Raw genomic sequence first — 19341 nt, 5'->3', positions numbered from 1 at the left:
GTCAGTATTTACTTTAATTGTCTCTTGTAACTGTGGTTTCAGTATTCGTCGCTTGTTTAAGTGCGCAGAGTTAAATCGCGACAAGCCCCAGATTGCGCAGAGCATTTCGTAGGCGCTAGGTAATAGTTAGGAAACACGGCATGTACCAACACGCTAGTCTTAAGTCGCACCGATTGCCAGTCTTAGCAAGGTCGTTCTCAAGTCGACACGCGAGTGCAAGAGCGCACACATAACTTTAAACGCGCGTAAAATGACAGCTAACGACGACTTAAGCGGAATTCTAATGAGGAGACAGGCGATCAACGACAAACTCGACGAGGACATTAAACTGAAATATACATTTGTCAATATATTCACCGAGTTCCACGAATTTTGCAGAAAGGAAAAAAAAAACAGTACCAGTAAAACTTTAACAAGTGTACCTTATAAGTTAAAAATGAATACAGATGATTTTTAATAACCTAATTTTACTTAGCGGCGCTTATTTCGTTTTACAAGGTTGCAAATGAGTCTAGAACAACAGGTTTAAAATCTTATTAAATTATTGTGTATATGTATAAGTCGTACAACAGTATTATCAAAAGACTACAAGTTTATTACGCACTATTTTTATTTGATTAGAACCCTATGTTATCTATGATGAACATAGGCTATAGACTTAAAAGAAATCGCGAACGCTGCCGTCTATTGTCAATAGAGCAAAGTGATGTACCAAGTTTTATAGAAGACATCAATATCTTCACAAAGCCGATACCATATGTCTTAAAAATATTATTTTTGCATTTTAAATTAAATTAAATTATTGTGTATATGTATAAGTCGTACAACAGTATTATCAAAAGACTACAAGTTTATTACGCACTATTTTTATTTGATTAGAACCCTATTTTATCTATGATGAACATAGGCTATAGACTTAAAAAAAATCGCGAACGCTGCCGTCTATTGTCAATAGAGCAAAGTGATGTACCAAGTTTTATAGAAGACATCAATATCTTCACAAAGCCGATACCATATGTCTTAAAAATATTATTTTTGCATTTTAAAGTATTAATTAAGTAAAGCTATTAGGCTATCGTGCTATGACCGAATTATTGCGAACCGTAGAGCACAGCTAGCTAGTATATAATATTAATACCTTGATAAGGGTCTTTGATTTTCTTATTGGGTGATTACGTCAACAGTAATTATTTACTTTATCCACACATTTGCACACTATGCTTGAAATGAAATGCATTTCGAGGATTCCTACAAAAAATTAATACGTTTATTTCCTATTATTTTTGAGGGCTTTGCTTAGTTTTGCTGACAAGAGGAGGGGGGGGGGATAAATTCTAGGCTGTATTGGGTCGTGACTCGTACTCCATGGCTCACGCGGGAAGTGCCATAGCGGCAGCAGCCAGTCCAAGCTATTGCTGTTACGCAACAGGTAGTATTTATTATTTATTAAATGTGGGAAATTTAATATTTTTAGGCTAATTGTCTTGGTCAGCTGTATTTTTTTTACTTTTATGACAGATTAAAGTTTTCCTTCTTTATGTATCAATTAGTACACAGTTGGTTAATTAAATGGCGAATTCGATAGATAATGGTTCGATATATCGTTTAAAGTAGAAATCAGTGAATATAAAATAATATCTTCGTAGATGCAGCAAGTGCGTCGCACGGCGTCCCTCAAAGCGTCCTACGAAGCCGTGGCAAGAGACCTCTCACATGCGCATACGAAACACCATACGACGCATCGATCATGGTATGTTACAACCCCTACAAGTCGCAGAAAATATATTCCTTTCATTTTGCGGTATCATAACCATCACTACTTCTAAGACTTACTAAAAATTGTATTTTTTCTATAAAAAACTATATTATATTATTTCATTTATTAGGGATGTGGCTATTAAGGAAAAAACACAGCCCGCGAATCACGTGTTGGGTGCAAATTGCAACCCTTCTGTAAAGACTTGTAAGGCGATTGCAATGTAATGAAAGATGGTTGCTTAAGCAGCCAGTCATGGGGTCTCTCGGTAGAATGCTTACGCGACCCCAAGTTACTCCAACAGGAGAGGTTTAGTGGGTAGGGCTTTTAGAGCAAGTTCCATACTCAATGCGGAAATGCATTCCCCTCATAAAAAAGAAACAAAAAGTATGTTTCAGAAATGAATATATATATAACAAAAACCTAAGTAAAAAAAAAATATTTTGCATTATTTTTTTTTTACATATTAAAAACTTATAGTTATTTACATAATTCTAAATTTAAAAAAAATTCCGACGTTTCGCGTAATAATACATAGCTTTATCCGTTCAAAAAGTGTTTTTCTTAATGTGTAAAAGCTATTTTAACAAAAGACAATACTATGTCTACTTTTGCTGATAAAGATTTGCACAGTTTTAGGCTTACTAAATAAATTTAAACGTATGATAGAGCAACTGATTTAAAAAATATATACCACATTACTATAATTTAAGTATGTTTGGAATGTATGAACATTAATTATCGTTTCTTACTCATACTCAAACAAATGTGTGCGGGTTTGTTGATAATTTAACAAATTTTCAAAGTACCAACTTAGTACTTTAGTATAGCTTTTTAGGAAAATTTATGAAATCGTTATAGGATATTCGGTTTTTAAATTTGGTATACAAACAAAGTTCTTGCAATGTTCTGTGACGACATTTGAGGACGTCTTAAGTCAAGTAAGTAAGTGAAATTTAAAATATATTAATGAAAATTATTAATCTCCAAATTTTTACTCATTTCATTAGAAGTCCTCCATTGAGATGGCAGATAAATTATATTATAATATATAAATATATAATCAAATTAAATGTTTCTTGTCTCGATGAAACTCGCCGCATTACCTATTTATATTCGGTTATAATCTATTACAATTTTACAGTAATGATATAGGAGAGTAAGATCTATGATCTTAAAATGACTGTACACGTTTTCCATTAGCATCTAATTTATTAACACATCATTGCTAGATGTGAAAAGAATGAATTTATTTTCATTCGTTTGTTACTTAAAATAATCTATTGTAAATTGATCTTATCCTATTGCTTTTTATTCAGTTTATAGGTACCTTATATAAGTGATTTCCGCCGAGACTTTGGCGTTAACATTTCTTTCATAATAAATGATATTAAGGTTGTATGTTAAACTCTAAATTATATTTTCCGATCATTATAGTACAAATTACAACTTCCATGTCTTATTAATGCGTTGTGAAGGTTATCATTATCCAAAATTAACAATAAATTGTTGATAAAAAGTAAAATCAAACTTAATTCAGTAGGTAGATGCAAGGCATCATACGGTTTAATTCCCAATAAGAAACATGTGTCTTATGTTCACTTGTTACAGTTCATTTATTTCCAATAAAAATCGTACCAAATTTATTGACATCCAATCGTCTAACTTTTATAATTTTATACAATGAATGTGATAACATTCACAATGCGTATTTACTCATAAATATTAAACATAACTTGTAATCTTATCAAATAATCTCTGTAAGGACGTGTACTGTTTTCTTTTGGTATAAATATATTGAGTTTTAGTCGTTTGCTTCTAAAAACAGCGCTTATGCAAAAAAAAATAACTATCGACGAGTCTACCTACTGACTGGCCGGTATAAAGGCCCCGTAGCGAAGGACTAGAAGTTGTTTGTGTTTGGAACAACTTATATACGTTCTAAAGAAACAATATTGTGTCTAAGAAACCATTATTCTCTAAGGGTTGGTATGAACAATAGTCAGGTCATTTAATATTACATTACTATAAAGCTGGGATGTGAATTCCATTCGGTCTGTGAGGACGTCCCGTCTCCATGAAACCATTTATCTGTTTTTTTTTTGTTTTTTTTGTCTCTTGTTTTACTACATTTTATGAAACTCATAGGCCAACTCTGTTAACAAAACGTGCATTGGTGCAACGGCGTAAAAAGACTCCAGTCACATGTATCTTATATATTACTTGACATAGATTACGTGTAACCAAGAAATCTTAAATGAGGCTTGACTTGCTGTAAATTAATGATTCTCCAAACGTGAGGACTGACGTGTAACTGTTGGGTGTAGCAGAGAAGAATAAATGATTGATATTTATGAACGACGTTATATTAAAAATACTGTTAAGCATCTCTTTGAAAAGTATTTAAAAATCATGTCACTTAAAGTTATTTAGTTTAGTTACAGTGGTACGATCGAAGATCTCTAGCCAGTGTTGTGTTCTTATAGAAACAATTAAATGGTCTAATACAGAACGAAACCTATGTAGAGAATGCATTGTATACGATGTGGTGTACTTAAATAAATAAATGCCATTAAAATGAGAGCGTCATAATACTTAAGATTATGTGTTTTGTAAAAAACGTGATAGGATAAGCAATAGTGAGTAGTGTGGAGTTAAAGAGGAGAGGAGTCAAAAATACGAAAGAGAATGCTTAGGTCTATATTCGAAAGACAGCAAACTATTGTGGTAACGTAAGTATCATTTTCGCCTGGAGGTTCTAGTAAAAAAATATGAATTTCGGTTTGAAAGAAAAATGTCTCCTTAAAATTATCAGTAAAAAGATGAAGATTACTAAGAACGCTACCATAAGTTTAATTTACAATTGACACTTAGTCAATACTAAGCTAAAGCTTGAGGGAAAAGCAGGATATTTTTCTAGAACAGGGGCAAACGGGATAGCAAGGAAGCTCACCTGAGCTTAAATATGCCCATGGACACTCAATTCCAGAGCGATGCGAGCCATTTAAAATTGATATGCTTTTTTCTTGAAAGACCCTAAGTCGAATTGGTTCGGAAACACTACGGTGGGAAGCTGATTCCAGTAACCTTTGCAGACGATTTTATTTCGACGTGGGAGGCATGTTTGATGTATTTATTAGTGAAAACAACATTTTCATACAGTCATATTTTAAATGTCGTATCTTGGCTTTCATATTTTCATAGGATTTTGTTAATCAAGCCATCCTGTTATTTTTTTGAAGTTTTGGTTGCTATGTTCTGATTTTAAACATATTAAAAAATGCTTTACAGTTAAAACATAAAATGCAATACAATTGTATATTAGTGAAAAAACTTAAGCTAATCGTTTATTATTGAGATCAGCGTTTATTTTCGAATCCTTTTTCTTCCATAGAAGGTAGTACAGCCTGCAAATAACAAGATAAATTAAAAGATAAACAAAAATCTTCATTCAGATGTACTACTGTAAAATTGTTTGAACATTTACATAATTTGGCAGAACAATTCAATCACCTTTTAATTTCTTCTTTAAATATTAAAACTAGCTGGATACATTTATATATTATGTAAATATAGCCTAGAGGAAAATGTAGAATGAAGCAATAGTAAAAATTATTGAAATCTGTTTATCAGTTTTTGTTGTGTGCCAGTGTTTAGTTGCAACTACTTATACAAGTCTCTCCTCTTTATAATATTAGGTCCTTACATATGAAATTGGCGTTTTGTCGTACTGGCCACTTTGACCTCAAATACCTCCTCTTTGGTAAGGAATTTCAAATTCAAATTTGTACAGCTATATACTCATCTATTTGTGATTTGATGACCGTCATTCATTTGTTTTTTTCTTCTGTTTTTTTCTGTTTGCGTCACTCATTTTACAAAATGGAAAACTTAAACTATCGCACTATTTACGAGTACGAGTTCCGCCGTGGCACTAGTGCTGCGGAAATGACTCGAAGGGTGAAGATGTGTATGGCGGTCATGTTGCAAAAGAAAACACAGTTTGTTTTTGGTTCCAACGTTTTCGTTCTGGAAATTTCGATCTGCAGAACAAGCCCCGTGGACGGCGTGAGACCCAATTTGATAATGAAGTATTGAAGGCTATTGTGGAAGCGGATCCATCGCAAACCACGTCCGAGTTAGCTGCAGGCTGCGGTGTTAGTGATAAAACTGTTTTAATTAACTTGAAGCGAATTGGGAAGATTAAAAAGCTTGAAAGGATACCTCACGAATTGACTGAAGCAAACCGGCAAACATGCGTCGACTGACTTACATTACTGAACCGGCACAATAATGAAGGTGTTTTAAACCGAATCATTACCTGTGATGAAAAATGGATTCTTTACGATAATCGGAAGCGCTCAGCGCAATGGTTGGATCCTGGCCAGCCAGCCAAATCCTGCCCCAAGCGAAAATTAACCCCAAAAAAGTTACTTGTAAGCGTTTGGTAGACTAGTGCCGGTATTGTTCATTACAGTTTTCTCAAATCTGGCCAGACTATTACGGCTAATGTCTTTTGTCAGCAATTGCAAACCATGATGGAAAAGCTAGCGGCTAAACAACCTAGGCTGGTCAATCGCTCCACGCCACTGCTACTTCACGACAACGCTAGACCACACACTGCACAACAGACGGCTACCAAATTAGAAGAGCTTCAATTGGAATGTCTAAGACATCCTCCGTACTCCCCGGACCTTGATCCAACAGATTACCATTTTATCCGAAATTTGGACAACTTCTTGCAAGGAAAAATATTTAACTCGGATGGGGCAGTCCAAATCGCCTTCACAGATTTTATTGATTCCCGTCATACTGGTTTTTTTAGTAAACGGATCAATGAACTACCTATGAGATGGCAAAAGTGCATAGAAAACAATGGTTCATACTTTGCTTAATTAAAATATTATATTTAAAAATATTCGACTTTTTGTTTTTCCCATACAAAACGCCAATTTCATATGTAGGGACCTAATATTAATACAATTTTGATTGAAATATATGGTTTTGTCTAGTAGTAGTCATATTTCGGTCAAAGAAAAATTTAAAGCAAATATAGCTAACTAATGTTACCAAAATACTTTTATAAGAATAAAACAATAACATTGATTATTTACATAATTTTAAGTTTATAATAATACAAATAGCTTTAATCCGGTTAAAAAATTGTTTTCTTTCATTGTGTTAAAGCTATGTTAACCAAAGACAACATTGATTTACCTTAGAGTCAAGAAGTAGATGATTTCAACCACACTCAATATTGAAAAGCCCATGAAGAGCCCCAATAAACCGCCGCAGTTAGCGAGAAAATCAGTTTGTCCATACAATTCCGACCTGCGTGATGTTATGAACTGAGCTTCCTTGAAAAACACGAACACTCGAGCGAATAATGAGCTACAAGAAAATTATTAAATTTTAATATTTCTCTCACATCAACTTTATTTTTACATTACAAATAAAAAATAACGAGTTATAAAGATCACCGAGTTTTTTAAATAACTAACTAATTATTCATCCGTTTCTTTCATCATTTTTATTTTATAGACAAGTAGGTGATCCGTTTTGTCATACACATCTCAAGTTTTGGATTTGAGGCATGCTCATGTCACGAAGTTTCCTTGACCGTACGAGCGATGAGATGCGCACATAGCCAGAAAGACAATTCGTTCGATAATTCGAACCTATGACCTCAGCGATGAGAGTCGCACGCTGAAGCCAAAGAAACATACTGAAGGCCAACACTGATTTTTATTATTAATTAGGCATTACTGTATGGGTTATTATTTAACTATAGCTACACGAACAAGGCCATACATAAGATAAAGATCGGGCGCTGTCGCAAATTGCACGTTCTAGTGGCTTTATTGCATTTTAAATTTGGTTAATTTGGTTATTTTTATTGAATTCCGTATCGTAAACCAACACCGTAGACAAACGTATAAAATCTAAATTTAAAACAGAAATATCATTACCATCAGTCATATAAATATTTAAGTAAATAATGTATCACAGAAAAATTACCACAGGAAATTCGGAAATTTTAAAAATAGAACAAATCTAAGCACACCCTCTTCCACAGACTAGTGAGAAATTTATTTACTCTGTGATTCCTCCTATGAGTTAGCTTCCAATGCCTCTACTCAGTAACTTCAAACAACAACCACGAATTTAATAGGAACTGGTACCATACAATCCCATTGATATACTAGAAATATAAAACTCAATATAAAGTCGGGATAGCTATTAAAATTAGACTGAAGGTACTCACTCTTCTTCCACAGTTTCATTGTTCATTGGCAGCCTGTACGCTCTAAAGAGAGATTTCCAATCATAATCAGCCTGCGATGTCTCAGCTTCATATTCTATGGAAGTGCACGCAGGCAGACATTTACAACGTAACGCAACTTCGCGCGCTTCGCCAATTGTATCGTTTTCGCCATCTCCCGCCATTCCTGATTTCATTTCGACTGTCACGAGTTCCACTGAAAATTATTTTGAAAGTATTATTTAAATGTTATTACATATTTGTTGGTCGATTTTTATAATAATCAATTTACATACATATCAATATAAATAAATGAATTTTGATTGAATTCAGAGGTAATAATTACTGAACAATCGTTGCTCGTAGATTGTACTTAATTTTCCAATTATACAATAGAACTGTCACTTTAAATTCAAGCTAACCAAAATTAATGGAAACAGTAAGAAAACACTTTTTAAACGGATTGAAGCTATGTATTATTATTATAAACTTATAATTATTGACATAGTCACCGTGACCACGCACGCTGATGACGCACGTGAAACGTCGGAAAAATTTAAAATTATGTAAATAATTATAAGTTTATAAAAGCTATGTTAACAAAAGACAATACTTAATGGAAACAAGTCCGTTTTCTAGATATTTATTACATTCTCGTTTCGAGCATTCAAAAAAATGTTTATTATGGAATATAAGATACAGGTAAGTATCACTTATTCCACGTCATTAAATTTAGATCGGTAGACATCCCTACTCATCGGCAAAGAAGACAGGGTGTAGGCAGAGAGAAAACAAGTGAATCTCGTCTTTGAGATCGTTGGTTCGATACCCGGTTGTGTACCCATGGGCTTTCTTTCTACGTGCGCATTTAACATTCGCTCGAACGGTGAAGAAAACCAACCAAAAAGTTGAAGGCACCTCTTATTAGATTACCATTGACATTGCCATTAACAAATGATCATGTAACAGATACAGAAATCCGAGGCCGAAACCGAAAAAAAAGGTTGTAGCATCCCGGATTTGTTTATCTCTTGAAACATATAAACGATATTTTAGTACTGAAACTCGGGTTTTAAGGTTCTGGTTAATCAATACCGCTGAATTCGAACTTCGTTTCGTTTCGTTTTTCGTTTTCGTTCGTTTTTTCGTTTTCGTTCGTTTCAAATCGTTTCAAAATTCGTTTCAAAAGAATTTGTGTATCAAACTTTATTACTTAAAAGAGGCTGTGCCACACAGATAAACAAAATCAATATACATGAATATAATAAAAATAATAAGAATTACTCACTTTGCGATTTTTTAATACACGCCATTTTTCCAGAGTTACACGTGGCCATATTTGGACCATCTATAATCATAAAAATACATTATTTTTGTTTGTACCGTGCATATGATATGATAGGGACAAGAAAAAGATATTTGGGCTTTACGTTTTCTGATGATACTGATGCGTTAGGCCGATGTCTAATCAACTAGTTGGTACATTTCATTAAAACGGAAGGCTAATGCTTAAAAGGTTGTAGCGCTACTGGTTTTATCATTGATCATGTCAACTTTGTCTTGGATACTGTCGGTATGCCAAAGTTCATATTAAAATAGTAGCCGTAGCTTTGGAAGCTCCATGGATGATCACATAAAGGTCCTAGCCCTCACGATATAGGTACTCTAGTCGGACAGCCGTCGGAGTATAAGTTATCGATTGAAAGTCTCAGTAGAGATTACCAGCCGTCACCACCTAAAGGTATAGTATAGGAAGGAATGATAATGCTGCCTTGACGTCCAATGATGAAACTGGGTGATGATTCCAATGATGAAACTGGGTGATGATGAAACAGATTTGTAACCTTTTTGTAAGACTAAGAAGACAACTTACGCGGCATCCCAAAGTGAACGCACCCACAGCGTGCATAGGTGAAGTTCGTTAGACACTCCATCTCACAATTTGGTTGTGTATAAATTTTAAAATATTTCAGATAACGTTCACTTGGAAAATAGCATTGGCGCCTAAAAAGAAAATGTTATCATTAATCTATATATTTCGTGACACGATGTTTCTGCTTTTCACTCCTTCTACATGACTTCGCAGATTTTGCTGAAACGTTGTAGATCTTTGTATATATACACACACACACAAAAATTTCTCATTTTTGTGTACACCCATATATTTTAACCAAAGAGCTAGAGCAATAATATCAATTTATCTGTTGTGACTTAATGAATATGACTTCTCAGCCATCATTACAGCTTGGAACATCTGCATAATGGAGCGCTGCTGCCCACGCGGCCTTCTCTACCGTGTTGTGTTAATAATCGTCAAAGAAAATGTTTAAAAACATTGATTTTACGTAATACTTCTTATACCATCGCTAAGCTCTGAGAAATTAAATGTAAACAAAACCCAAAGTGTAAAATTAAACTTCAAACGTAAATATTATTGTCTTGGATGACTTGTAGAATAAATCCATGTCGGAATTGGCTCAGACATCAGAAGTAAAGCACGAAATACAATTTAATTAATAATTTAATCAATAGAAATAATAGCAGTGAGGGAGAGAGGTAACAGTCGGTTAAGACTGCGGTCCGTGCACCTCGACGCAACTAGAGAAATGCGTGCCGATATTTATTTTTATGGAATACGCTGTTAGCCTCAAGGGCCTTAACAGCTCAGCTCGGGCTGTTTTGGCGAGCTTAGCTCGGCCAGAATGGCGTTTTATCCCGAGGCTAGCGCAAGGGCGTCTCCTGTGAGACTCGAACCTCGGCTTGGGCCGTCGCGCGGTGGTCAGTCGCCTGAAGAGCAGGACGGAAGCTCACTGGAGTGAGTGAAATGCGAAGTAAAGGTCCTCGCCTTCCCTGGTGAAGGCGGTTTTTTACCCTAATCTGTGTTTGGCTATTTTTATTATTATTGGCCGCGCGGGCGGCTTGTTGGGTAATTGGATCGTCCGGATCCGTTAGTGTGTCGAGGCCTCCTACGAGCCTTTTTTGTGGGGAAGGGGTAGTAATTGAGGCTTTTACGCACCAGCGGATTGGGATGGTGTTTAGCCTTGTCAAAGTGGCGTGTGGACGCCAATTTCATCCTATTGGGCTATGGTAGGGTTCTCCAGGTCGTGGTGGAGATCGACGTTTCTCACGTAGAAGGGCGCACCGGTCGCGATTCTCATGAATCGTGACTGAAGCACCTATAGCCGGTGGGTATGGGAGGGGGCACAATGCGCAAAGACTACGCTAGCGTAAGTCATGCACGGTCGGATGCAGGCCTTGTACAAGGTCACCTTGTGTCTGAGGGAGGGGTGCCGATACAGCGGCGATTCGGATTTTTATAAACCCGAAACGTAGTGGGGTGATTACGTCGGGTGCACGTGCCGCTAGCGCTTTTTTACATGGAATCTCGCTGTTTGCCTTAAGGCCTTTACAACTCAGCTCGGGCTGTTTTGGCGAGCGTAGCTCGGTCTCAATGGCGTTTCATCCATATTATATATGGTGCCGCTAGCGCTCGATATCGCTGTCTTTTTTGTACCAACTACCTTCCACCGCCGTCATGCATTATATATTTTGTTATTTACAAGGCATATTGTGCGCGTATTGTACCTATTGTGTCTACATATCTACTTATCGGCGGCGCCCTCAATGTCTTAGCGCACCGTACACTGCGCACACATGGGCGGCGCAGTCCTGGCCCTGACATTCCTAGGAGAGTTTTGTCAGGAAAGTGTCAGTATAGTTCCCAGTGTAACTTCCAATTGACAGCGATACTAAATCTGATGTTATCGTTCGACATAGTTCCAAATCCCACACGTTATATTATGTTTTGAATACCGTATTATTCAAATTTTATCTTTGTATGGCATGAGGCTAATGCTAGTTTGTTGTAAGAAAACCTTACCTTTCTGGATCATAGGACCTCAAGCCTTCGGAAGTAGTCATCATCTTAGGTTTGACTGCAACAATTACTTCTTGAGACAGCGGTGCTCTGAAGAATTGTTCGGAGAGGCGTGGTAGCTCGGCCGGATTGTGTAAAAGAATCTAGATGACCAGAGATTAACCATTAGGTCACAACAAGTTACAATTTGCGTGTCGACTTTGGATCTTACCTTAACAATCAGAGATTTTTTGTAATGTAATATGAGACAAACAGGCAGGAGGCTCACCCAATGTTAAGTGATACCGCCACCCATGGACACTCACATTGCCAGAAGGCTCGCGAGTGCGTTGCCGGCCTATCAAGAATTGGTACGCTCTTTGCTTGAAGGACCCTAAGTCGAATTGGTTCGAAAATACTTTAGTGGGTAGCTGGTTCCAGTGGTGGTGCGTGGAAAAACCTGCCATAGAAAACGCTCAGTTGTGGAACGACGGACGTCGAGGTGATACGGATGGTATTTTGTATTTTGCCTTGAAGTCCGATAATGAAACTCAGCTGCAGGTACTAGATCGAACAACTCTTCTGAACACTCTCCATGATAAATGCGGTAGAAGATGCAGAGAGACCCAACATCTCTACGCAACGCCAAGGGATCAAGCCGCACGAAAAGTGATTAGTCGTCGACGATTCAAAAATATTATACTAGAGTCAGCCACGTACAGTAATCATAAGTACACAACAATAAATTGCAATACGTCTTCACTAAAATCCAAAGAATCATGTCGATTTTCAGTTCAGAAATGTGTGGACAAACATACAAACACGTGCTTAAACCCTAAATAAATCATCATATATATTATCTGTGGCCGCGCTGACGTTTGGCGTTTTAATATTATATTTATTATTATTATGCTAATCGTCATATATCAATTCCACGAAATTTGTATAATTTACACAGACTATATAAAATTTTCTTATCTATGGGTGCATTCGAGTTAAGCATAAATTTTATTACTATATAATTGTTTTATTAAAACAACGGGCTATTTTGATGTCTTGAATATTTAAAACAAATTATGTAAAACTCCAACGCAGTTGAAAATACCTTAAATCCTTGTACGGGTCCTTTACAAAGATAGTCCAAGTCAATAGCTTGCGCCTTTAAAAGGAATGTTAGACCAGCTTTGGCGCCATAGCCCTGGAATGTGATAAGTCAACCATTATACTATATTTAGTGTTTCATACTTGATTTCGGCTTAATTTTTTGCGCAATCAATTAATTATTATCATATATAATTTGGTCTTTATATAGTTTTTATGGGGCTCTGCATTTTTCACTTGAATAAATCGGCAATATAGGAATTATCGAGTAGTATTTTTATATTATCTTAAGAGAAATTACATTCTTAGGCTATATTAGCTTCGGCGACAATAGGTGATTGAGACCAACACCTTCAGGGTTATATACGTGAAGTGTTTTAGGACATTCATATAAAGTTAAACGTACAGATCCCCTCCAAGGATATGAATCCAATGGTGAGTTCGGTGGATATCCCCCGTCCAAGGTCCAAGTTATATTTTTTTGGTCTAAGGCCAAATAATTATAATCCGTGTGCAGGCTGTATAGGAAAAGTTTAAATATATAATAACTAATGTTGTTAAAAAGATATAAGATTGGTGTTTCTCAACCTACTTTTGTGTCCCCTCCCCATGTAATATGCATAGTTTTTAATTTACTTAAGAAACTCGACAGGTTTAAGGAAGACATCACCAGGAATTTGTTAACGAAACATAGTTAGTAAATTTCAAAACTTCGAGTCCATTTTCGAAATGCCCCTATTAACAATCTCTTAATATGGATATGAAGTCGTCTTACGAAGAGGAATAGCATCCGGTACTTATGGCACAGCTACCAAATATTGGGAGCATGTAGAATTATTTTTATAAGGTTTTAAATAAATTATATGTTCTAATAATATATACGTAGGTATCAAGAACTACACATTTATCTTTAACCACGAGTATAATATAACTAAATTTTTAATTAAATTGTAATTCTAAATTTTTAATTAATTCATATTAATACAATAATACATACTTCTCGAGTCTGAAAAGTTCGTCCGCTCCAAGGCTATTGAAAGTGTAACAAAATCCTTCTTCAGTAATCACTTCGTAAAACACATCAGCACAATTGTTCCTTGGTACATCCTTCCACTTGCAGGCAAGGAATATGTCATTCATATCGGGAGATATCTGGATACATGGTACAAATATTTAAGAACAGATCGCAGCAATAAAAGAAGCAGTGAGCGTTGGGTTATTCTAAAACCATGATACAATAATCAGTACGGTTCAAGAAGGATCAGTAATACCAATGTGTGTGTAAATAATATCAATATTTATACTGCTTTAGAACACTAATTTACAATAGAAAAATACGAAACAATGCATAATCAAATTAAAAATAATATTTATAACAGAGAACGTTAGTAAAAAGTTCTTCAAAATTTACATTTACTGCCGGTTTGATCAAGGGCAATTATAAGAAGAATAAGCAAATGGGAGTAAGCTCTCCGTCATTTTTTAATATAGCCAAGATATTTTTACAATATTTTTATAAGCACCTACTCAATGCACTAGGTGAGGTATTCTAAAGATTTTTTCAGCTATTATATCTAACCATCTCTGGACTGGCTTACATAAAGATCAAAGATGAGATTTTTTTAATTAATAATTTTTAATATTATGAGTTATAACTAACCCTTCTTAAGTTTTCAATTGTTTCATTGGCCATTGAGGTCTCTCTTCCATTGGTTGGCGCGAGGTGGTCGTCACAGATCATGCTGACATCTTCATACGTGTTACGCCTGATGAAAATCTAATGTTATTTTAAGTATTCTATTATTCTTAGTAAATCCTCAGAGTATGAGTGCTGTGACCATAGTCTTTAACTCTATAGCCGTCTATCAAACTAATTACAAAAATACTAAGCCGAATTTGATGAAACTTCTGTTTCCAATACAACCACTGCAATGACATTACACGGTAAAACGTGTAAACAAAGATAGTCCTACTGTTAAGTATATGGAACTTCTCGACCTCAGCCATTTAGGCCAGTCAGTGATTAGAGAGGATGAGTTCTTTTATTCTGGTCGCAAAAAGAACCTCACCTTCCTTCCGCAATCTTCCATACTAACGTAAGCGACGTTGTTAGAAGCTTAAATCAAATCTTTTTATATTTTTCGAAATACATATCGGTTAGTTAGTCCTTATTTCGTCTCTTATCCTTCTCCGCATTAATGAAATTACGATTGAGAAAACTATAACATAATATCATATAACTATGTTATAATGTTACAAGCCATAAGACGTAATTACCAAAGAGTTATATCTGTTACTTACTCCTCTTCTGTTAAATTAGCAAATGTAGTTTCATTCCTGTATAGATGATAGTATTCTGTGTAGTTGAATTTGGTTTGTTTAGCTTTTGTCTCAATGCATAGGGTCACGGCGGGGTACGGTATCTGGAAAGGGAATATTATATAAAAAAAATATTTTGAGATCAGCACATTTCTGCTTTATTTTTTTTATTTTTTATTTATTAATTTAATTTACATTGTAACTTATTAAGATTATAAAAATAATAATAAAATTTATTTAACCCGTAGATCTACTAGAAAAGTAACAATATTTTAATTTTAAATGGGCCAGGAGTCAAACGAGAAAGCGGGTCACATTGGGTAAAGTCATAACCGCCACCCATGGACACCTGCATGGCCGGGTACGATCGGGTGTGTTGCTAACGTTTCAGGGAATAGTACGCTCATTTCTGAAAGGCCCCTAAGTAGTATCGGTTTGGAAATACTTCTACCGACAGCTGGTTCCACAAAGGGTGGTGCGCTTCAGAAACTGCCTTAAGAAGCGGTATGTGTGGAATTTCGCATTCGTACTTCATGTCCGATGATGGAATTATTATAGATAAATTAAGAAGCCTACTGGTGTGTTTGGGTAAACGAAATCATGAACATTCGGCGTTCCAATAGCAATCATACAATACAATTTGTAAAGAAAGCTACGACCTGTCAGAAACTGATGATTGTCATTATTGATTTGAGGTCGTGATTCTTGATAAAATAGGAAAGTTTGACATAATATCATTGATAAAAAACAACGAAAACAATACCTGCCACACAGGTGTAGACGTTTCTGCAAAGCTTACGATGACAGGATTTTCGGCCCACTTTTTGAACAGTTTCATTATGGTAGAGCCACAGACCAGCACACATGATGTGAACATTAACATCCAGAATAATCTGAAATTATTATGACTGTATGTACAGTATATAACTAGTCTAGCCATAAATACTGAAATACAAAGTAAAAAGAAATGTTTTCTATTGCAAATACCATTTATAACTTTTACAGTGTATAAGTTTAATACATATAAAAACCACAATAATAATTTAAAATATAAAAAGCTTATTCGAAGTGATTTCCATTGGCTGCAATACAGGATAGATAGCACGCACTCTTTCCATGGGAATATTTTTCACTGCCAATCGTACGGATTGTGATAGGGACTCCAAATTATCATGGCGTTTAGAGCAAGCCGTACTCTCCAGAACTGACATTAAATCATAATCCAGCTGATTAAGATCGGGATTAGACGACGACCAGTCTTTAGCTCTGATGAAGTTCGAAACGTTCGCTTCCAGCGAAAACTGCGTAGACCGAGCTTTATGATCCGGCCCCGAGTCTTGCTGGAAGGACCATTCTTGGTTATTGGACATGGTGATGTTCAGTGAGGACTTCACTACCTTCTCAATTATTTTGATACGCTTGTGCCGATGTTTTGATACCTTTTTAATAAAAGTATGGCTCAGTCACTCCTTCATAGCCAATACTCCACCAAACCATCACTGAAGTCGGATAGTGCCCACGATTTACTCTGTCGACTGATTGGAAAGGTTCCTTAGAGGTTTGAGCATAAATAAGGTCACATTGTTTGTTAAAATGTTGCTCAATTGTAAAAATTTACTCATCCGTAAACAAAATTTGCGTACCGCTTCAGTAGTTGTTTGGGTTTTACCACCCTAGTCTTTTTAAAAAATATCAGTTAAGAAATGACTAGTACGTCTCTTATAGGCTATAAGTCTAGGTATTTTTTTCATCTCCGGAGATAAAATTTTGTGCTTTCGGACAAGATTTCTTCGAATTCTTACCCTTACTGCTTTGACCACCATTTTCGTACGAACACAACGTGGACGGCTAGCTCTTTTTCTGACACAAACACGAGGAGGTCTCGTTGGACCTATTATAACCCGGTACACAAACATTTTACTAATAATATTTTGTTAAAGTTTCAATTGAAACCGTATTTATTGGCCATAAACTAAGTACTTTACAGATTTTATGGCTTAAAGAATCCCTAAAATTCCACTTTACTCTATAGCTACATTATTCGTATATGTAATTAATTAAGTCTAATAACTTAAAAACATATACTGTCGCCGGGCAGTTTTCAAATTTATATTCATTTTCTTTTTTTTATTATTTTGGAGATAATACAACACAATGGCACAACATCATGGAAAACTGATTTATTTACTGCTTTGTATACCCAATGCAATAAATAAATCAGTTAAATTGTTTTTTTTACATCAAACCAAATTTGAAATAACAATTCGGACAAGGATCTGAAAAGATTTAAAAGTTATTCAAAGAGATTTTATTTATATTGAACATATCAACATTATACCTTAGTAAATCATAAATCTTGAAGAATTCATTCATTAAATTACTTACTTTTCAAGGAAAGTCCGCTGTTTTTCGCCAATATACTTCAAACCATGAAGGTTAGAGTTCGTTGTATAGTCTATAAAATACTCCTTCACCGAATCGAAGGTGCTTCTCTTCTCTGCACTATCATTTGTATAGTCATTTGTTACTGGACTGTCGTAAGATGGATCGCCAATTTTCCCAAGACTATTTGATCTAGCAAAAGAAAGTTCATCATCATTAATATCATGCATATATAATCTTAATTGTGAAAACATTTAACCGTCGGAAATGAGGTTAACAGCTATTTATGTTATCGTGTGATGTTTATGTACTACTTATGGGTACTTCAGGTATATAAAAAGATACCTTGGTTCGGAATGTTGCCAGATATATAAAATCACTATAAATTCTCGAATTACTTTTTTTGTGGATTGTCTTGGTTCCCTTATACATTTTATGTTAATGTAATACATTTCTGCAATTTCGATTTCTCTAGTTTTCCATACGAATTCATAATAAAATTCATATATTCTTCCATTTAGATGTTAAGTTTTCTTTAAATCTATCGTTCCCATTACGTCTTACCAATACCACTAAGTCTTGTTTTTTTAAATAATGCATTTGTTTTCATCTAGTTATATAGTACTAGCAAGCGTGGTTTCATATTTTTGTTACCAAACTTCCTTTCAGATTAATATATCACACTTACATTCATAATCTAATCAATGTACAGATTTTACTTAACAACTAATACGTTTTAAAAAAGCGTAACATCATTTACGTAGTATGTCCGACATAAGAAAATTTAAAATACAGGTATTGAACAATTCTTTATTTCAAGTAGATAATGAAAGAATTTTTAAAATCATTTTTTTAGCTGATTTTAGATTTAATGATTAGTAGTCATATGTAAATTCTTTTTATGTATTTTTTGGTGAAATAAATACATTATTTGTATTGTATTTTATAAATTTCCAATGAGGAAAGAAACGTTTTTTAAATGCCTTGTAAAATTTCAACACAAGAGTGCAGCTACGCTAACAAAATCTATCAACTTATTTTTAATAACGTAATAAACAATATGAAACAAATTAATTTACCTCTGACAGTTTTATCATGTTAGGCAGTGTTATTATACATTGATTTATATTATTAATTACCGCGTACCGACGTTGTAATTAACTCAATTATTAAAAGTTTAATTTTGTTAAATTAAAGGGAATGTATGTAGTTTAGCTTATATATCAAAAATATTATGCCGTAGGATGTTATTTCAATAAAGTATTATAATTAAATGCGGAAACAGAAATTAGGTTTGTTTGATAAACTTGGCACCTTTTTTATTAAACAAACTGATTAAGCTTGTGATTCTTAACCCTTAGGTATTCAATTCTAACCCCGTGATTTTTTTTCTATATGCGAATTTACCCTTGCCACGTCTGCGAAGGAAAACAGTTTAGAAACCAGCTTGATATAAAAATCTAGTGAAAAAATTATAATTCAGTGTTACATGTAAATTTATTTTTGTTGATTTGGTTGTGCACTTCTTGCACTTGGCGGGAAGAGAACCAAAAATATAAACCATAGGATTTAAAGTGATTTATCAAATAAAGCAATGTATTACCTGGAATGTCTCTTCATGACGACCTCCTAGATCAACGCCGAAGCTAAATTTAACATACGACT

The 19341-nt window shown here is 34.8% G+C and overlaps 1 protein-coding gene and 1 long non-coding RNA gene across 2 annotated transcripts; one reads left to right on the top strand and one right to left on the bottom strand.

Annotated features, from left to right (window-relative positions):
- The first annotated feature begins 818 nt into the window (after positions 1-818).
- LOC123713611 lies at positions 819-7091 on the top strand. Its single transcript, XR_006754219.1, has 3 exons — positions 819-1429; positions 1647-1750; positions 6979-7091. It is a non-coding gene; the product is annotated as an uncharacterized LOC123713611 (long non-coding RNA).
- On the bottom strand, positions 4974-19316 carry LOC123713609 (pickpocket protein 28-like). Its single transcript, XM_045667358.1, has 14 exons — positions 19280-19316; positions 17680-17868; positions 16058-16187; positions 15277-15398; positions 14636-14741; positions 13973-14127; positions 13382-13493; positions 12980-13072; positions 11899-12038; positions 9892-10022; positions 9307-9366; positions 8022-8235; positions 6974-7147; positions 4974-5163 (listed from the first exon to the last, which is right to left on the bottom strand). Exons 1-14 carry the CDS (start codon positions 19294-19296, stop codon positions 5091-5093), a joined length of 1716 nt encoding a protein of 571 aa, XP_045523314.1. The 5' UTR covers positions 19297-19316; the 3' UTR covers positions 4974-5090.
- Between the last annotated feature and the right edge of the window lie 25 nt (positions 19317-19341).

This window comes from Pieris brassicae, chromosome 8 (assembly GCF_905147105.1).
Source record: "Pieris brassicae chromosome 8, ilPieBrab1.1, whole genome shotgun sequence".
Classification (NCBI taxonomy): Eukaryota; Metazoa; Arthropoda; class Insecta; order Lepidoptera; family Pieridae; genus Pieris; species Pieris brassicae.
The sequence above is the reverse complement of the archived record's forward strand: the minus strand, read 5'-3'. Positions and strand labels throughout refer to the sequence as shown.

Bases quoted from the DNA above. Each gene is read 5' to 3' on its own strand.
- LOC123713609 (XM_045667358.1), bottom strand. The intron at 12,039-12,979 runs GTATTTTCAACT...CTGGTCATCTAG, and splicing joins GACCCGTACAAGGATTTAAG to ATTCTTTTACACAATCCGGC. The intron at 5,164-6,973 runs GTAAATCAATGT...TGTTATTTGCAG, and splicing joins ATCTACTTCTTGACTCTAAG to GCTGTACTACCTTCTATGGA.